This window comes from Eurypyga helias, unplaced genomic scaffold (assembly GCF_000690775.1).
Source record: "Eurypyga helias isolate BGI_N326 unplaced genomic scaffold, ASM69077v1 scaffold21513, whole genome shotgun sequence".
Lineage (NCBI taxonomy): Eukaryota > Metazoa > Chordata > Aves > Eurypygiformes > Eurypygidae > Eurypyga > Eurypyga helias.
Window position 1 is genome coordinate 1 of NW_010242289.1, and position 5,376 is coordinate 5,376.

Here is a 5,376-nt window from a genome sequence, read left to right on the forward strand (position 1 = left end):
GCTCGGGCCGGGACTGAGGTGCGGGTTGTCTCGGCCGGCTCCGGGCAGGGGTGTGTTTGTGGTGCCCGGGCTCCTGTTCACGGCGCGGCCCATACCGGAGGCACTGTCTCCAGGCAAAGGGGGAGGCTGCAGGCCTCAGCCGAGCAGGAAACGCTCGTATTGGGGTCAGGGCGGGATTCCAGCTTGTCCGGCTCCGCTGAGCGTGTGATCTCCTTCTTCCTCACAGAAAGGGCCTGTCCCAGTCAGCCTTGCCCTACAGACGCAGCGTGCCTACGGTAAGTGGCTTTCCCACCCCGACCTCGCTTCGGCAGGCCCGGGCGGCTCTGTCCTGCGCGTCAGGGCAGGGTCTGGTTCCCATCGTGCAGTTCCGCAGTTCCTAGGAAGAGGGGCGAAACCAAGAGACCTGTAATATTTTGTGGTAGCATTTTTAAATTATAGCCTGGTAAAATGCTGTCTTAGCCAGTGGTTTTTAGGGTACTCCAGAAGCAAGTGTTGTTTCCTGGTCAGATGATTTGTTGGGGGGGGAAAAAAAGTATCTTTTTGTACTTCCCTTTATTTAAGTGCTGTTTCAATTATCTTTACTCTGAATGCTGATAATTCCTAAAGATTAAATTGTTTTCTTCACACTGGAGTTTGGCTTTTGCCATTGTGGAATAAACCGACTGTTTTCTAAACTACTTGTAACAGTAATTTGCTGGTGAGAGCACTAACTTGAGTGATTTCAGTGTGTCCTTAGGTCACTCAGGGCACTTCCACTTAGAAGGCTTACCTGCCAGCTAAACGAGCAGCTGCTTAGCCTGTCCTTAGCCTGGCTTGCTTTGCAAGACTGTGTCGTGGGAGGATCTGTTTGTGGGTGCATATGGAAAAGCATGCACTGAAAAACAGTTAAATGGAAACACGAAATTCAAGCACAAAACGTGAAAATAGAGATGCAGTTCAAAATAAGATAATAGGAAGCAGCTTAAAGTATTACTTACGGTTAGATAGTTTAATAATAATGATTAGGATGCTCAAATGCTGTACTTGTTTTAAAAAAAGGGTGGTTTTGCTGTTTTGTTTGTATTCTGTTTTGAACTGTAATCTGTAGAACACTTCCAAATACATTTTTTGCTGTGCTTTCCTATGTCATAACATGACAGTATTAAAAAGGAGAAAAAAAAAAAACCAGGAGATTTTGTACGTTGTTGCAAAAACAAGCATTACCTAGCTTCTTATTTTAATAATAAGAATTTAATAATCACAAATAATAATTACAAAAACTTAATCACAAATGAGAATACCACCTTAATAATCACAAAAGTAGAAAAGGTATAGTCGTGTCTGAGCAGAGCAATTTATTTTTTAAGTAATTTGTTTACTTAAAAGTTTGATTTTTCACTAACCTCTCTAGGGGCTTGACTAAGAGATGGCTGAGTGGCTCACGTTTGCATTTTTGTCAAAGGCCCAGCTAAATTCCTTCCCGGTGACTGATTTCAGACCCCCCTGTAAATCTGTATTCGCATTTCCAGTGTGGCAGTTAAACTGGTGCTACAGCAGTTGGTTGGAGGCTACATGGGGTGTTCTAATCAGAGACTTTCACCTCTGCCTTCCCCCACCGTACCTCACTAGCACTATGGGTTTGTAGTGTGCCAAGAAGTTTCTCTGTCATTAGAAGTACAATTTCAGTTCTGGATTGTTTTTTCAAGCATTATAAAGCATCTGTTTCTGCCATTTATAAAAAGCTTCCGTACAGCTAGCCTGTGCCTCGGTATTAAGCAGTGTTCATCAGTTGGGATTTTTTTTTTTCTGATTTTCTTTAGTGGCTGAAACTTACTTCTGATGATGTAAAGGAACAGATCTACAAGCTGGCTAAAAAAGGCCTGACTCCCTCACAAATCGGTAAGGTTTACTGATAACTCCTGGGTGGAGACAGAACACTTCTGACTGTAATAATGTAATTGTTCCTTCAGCTATGTTAAATAAGATGCTAAGAAAACACAGGTTTCTTGATGTACCCAGGCATTCATTGCACGGATACCACTAAAAACGAGTACGTCTCGTTCTCACAAGAAGCATATTTGGTGAAGTAATGGAGGTGTTTTTTTCCAAGCAGAAAATGTGAAGCATCTGATTTGATCTTATAACCTATCCTGAGGAGTTGCCACTAATAGGTGTTACAGGGAGGTTTAGTCTGCCCGGTGTCTTGGAGAAAAACCTAACATCAAGGTAGGCAGCCCTGTGTTCAGGAGCTTGCTGAGCCAGGCACTGTACCTGCCCAATGGACTGGTTCTCGGTAGTTGGACCCCTTGGAGCTCTGCTTAAGTGTACGCGTGCTACAGCTTTGTGTGGTCCTGAGCTACGCAGCGTAATTAGGTGCTGTGCAAGTGTTGGGTTTTTTCCCTTGTAATCCTGAGAGTTTTAACGATCCCTGTGGTACGGTACATTTTTTCTGTCGTCCTTGTTAACCACAGAGAAAAGGGTGATTGAATACCTAGCTTTAATGAGTCCTGTCAAAAATTTCTCAATAATATTGTAGCACTTACCTGCCTACATGTGATGGGTGGGTTAGTTGTCTGGTTAGTGCTCTCTGATAAACTCAGTGTCTGATGGTTGTATTTTGCACACTCGTCGCCCACCGTTTATTCACACTTCCCGCCAGAAACGTTTTTTATTTACAGAAGACCTGCTCTGGATATCTTGTGAAACCAACCTTACACTTAGAAGATTTGTTTAAGCTTTTTTCTTTTCAGTGTGAGATGTAAATGTTTGTTTCAGGTGTGATCCTGAGGGATTCCCACGGTGTTGCCCAGGTTCGCTTTGTTACTGGCAACAAAATCTTGAGAATCCTTAAATCGAAGGGACTAGCCCCGGACCTTCCAGAGGATCTTTACCACTTGATTAAGAAAGCTGTTGCTGTGCGCAAACATCTTGAAAGAAACAGGAAGGTGGGTGCTGATTTAAGTAGATAACTCTCTGTATTTGTGTTTTCCAAGTAATACATTGTTTGTTTACAGCTTGACAGAGCAAAGACTTTCAGTGCACTTCCTGTTAGCCACCCCATTGAGTAAACGTAGAGGTTTGGGGAGGCATTTTGGTGAAGGAAAATGGTCTTTGTCTGTGAAAAGGATCTTAAAAGCATTGTTTTACTGGATTCATCAGACTTCGGTGGTGAGAATGTGGAGTTTGTAGCAGTAGCTGTGGATTTTTTACTAAAGCTCGTTTGCATCGCTGAGAAGTCGCAGTAGTGCTTGGTTGTAACGTAACGTTCTTTTCAAGGATAAAGATGCCAAGTTCCGTCTGATCCTGATTGAAAGCCGAATCCATAGGTTGGCTCGCTACTACAAGACTAAGAGAGTCCTGCCGCCCAATTGGAAATAGTAAGTCTTCTCTATGTTACTGTCTTCACTGAAGCCTTGTAGCTTTTGTAAACAATATGCCGGGGCTGTTACTCGGTGTGTGAGGAGTGCGTTAAGATCAGGCTTGTAGGTAAGCCAGGCAGCAAAGACTAGGTATTTTTCATAAATACTAGATCAGTGAAACTTAGTGCTGGGTAAAATGACGGTCACAACACTTAAATAATTGTCTGAAGGAGTGAAGTCACTGGGTAGTTCTTACAGCACTTCATACAAACCTGCAGCCTTTGTTCTTACTCGGAAACCTCTGTAGTGCACGTTACTTTCAAAATGCATTGAGAAAGGGCTTCGTAGCTGTGGCAAAAATGAAAGTAGTTCCTAGTCTGTAGGAAAACTTAGCCAGTGTCAGAGAATTGGCATGGATGTCAGGGTTAGCTGCTTTTTTTCTCAAGAGACTCAAGTGCAGCTAGCCAGGTTTTTGAGTAGATGGTTTTGTGCTCTTTATCCCAATACTTTTACTTTAAAAGGAAGATAGAAGTCTTTATGTCATAAAAATCTTAACAGGTAGCGATTAAGCTCAGGACTGGTGGTTAAAGCTGTGTCAACTGGTTTGAAAACTGCCTCTGTGATGAATTATTTTAATTTTTCTCGCTCTCTTCTCTCTTTGTAGTGAATCATCGACAGCTTCTGCCCTGGTCGCGTAAGAGCTGGCTGTGACTCGCTGAGAGAATAAATTTTCATTAACTGAGTTTGTGTTGTCTCTGAGTGGTTGGTGTCTTAGCCACTTGTTTCCGGAAGCTGTGTGTGAATGGGAGGTTGTCAGGCGCAATGTGCGGTGGGGTTTATTGCTGCCCGACAGTGTCAGATCGGGGTAGTGGTTGTTGCCGTTCTAACACGGTGGCTGCATGGTTTGTGTCTGTGCTTAAACTGGGTGTTTGATCTGGCAGCCTCCAGTTAGTGAAGTGACCCAGTCACTCACAGCAAGTGTGTTTTGTTTGTGGGGAGCCGTGTTCCGTGTGTCCTGCAGGAAGAACTTCCAGGTAAATTAATTCAGCGCAGGTCGTGTGGATCTGTTCTTGTGCAGAAAGCTTAAGGAGACCTCAACCAGTTCCTGACGGTAACCGTTGCTGTCATGTCTAAGTCGTTTTAGGAATGACTGAGCTGTGGGTAAATGCAGACAACAGTTGGGCTCTCTGCAGATGTTATGTCTTCACTGAGGTAGTTCCCCTGAGCCCAAAGGGCAGCTGCTGTCCTATAGTCACTGTGGCTGAGGTGGTGCTTCCAGGTTCTGCGTGGTTTTAACCTTAAGAGTCATCTTTCTGCTGGAGCAGCGTGGAGAATGGAGCTTTTCCATGTTAGGAGGAAATCAAATATTTTAGCAAGCCCTGACAGTTGTGTCAAGTGTAGCAGCTACTTCCTTGTTCATAACCAGTGGGGCCTGGTAACTTACAGGACTGATTTTGCAGGAAGATGGGATTCCTCTGCCCTGATTATGAAGCTAAATATAGACATGTGATTAAGGCGGTTTTAAAAGAAAAGCCCTGCACTCCAGTTGAACTCTGTCTGGTCCATCTTACCAGCCTCCATGTGCTGTCAAAATCGTTTCTGAAAGGTTCTGGTGATCCCTTGCCGGGCTCTCGCAGTGTAATTAAGTGTGCGAGGATGTTGATGCAATAAACCGTTTTCCATGGTATGGAAAACAAGTCTGTGGGGTTGGAGGTACGGCCAACGAGAAGCACATGGGCGCCTCTCGTGAAATAGCTGTATGTAAATAAGGAAAGTACCGGCAGATGGCACTCGGAAACACGCGCGTTGCTTTGCCAGGCTGCGGGTGGTGCCACCTGGAGATGAACTGCGGGGGCCGGGCCGACCCCTGCTCGGCGGGGTCCCGTGCCCCCACAGCCCTTTGGGGCACGGTCGTGTAGAACCTTACGCAGTTCTTGTGTTTTGTGCTACTGGGCTGTTTGGGCCTGAACACCACCTGTGCGGTGTTTCCCGGCAGCTGAGGGGCTGAGAGCAGGCTGTGCCGCATGTGTGGCATGTG

At 45.0% G+C, this 5,376-nt stretch overlaps 1 protein-coding gene across 1 annotated transcript; it reads left to right on the top strand.

Annotated features, from left to right (window-relative positions):
* Positions 1 to 201: 201 nt before the first annotated feature.
* RPS13 (ribosomal protein S13) lies at positions 202 to 4,080 on the top strand (the record flags this gene model as incomplete). Its single annotated transcript, XM_010149044.1, has 5 exons — positions 202 to 275; positions 1,800 to 1,878; positions 2,755 to 2,924; positions 3,256 to 3,356; positions 4,003 to 4,080. Coding segments are annotated over 5 exons (458 nt in total), but the record flags the coding sequence as incomplete, so codon positions are not given.
* Positions 4,081 to 5,376: the final 1,296 nt, after the last annotated feature.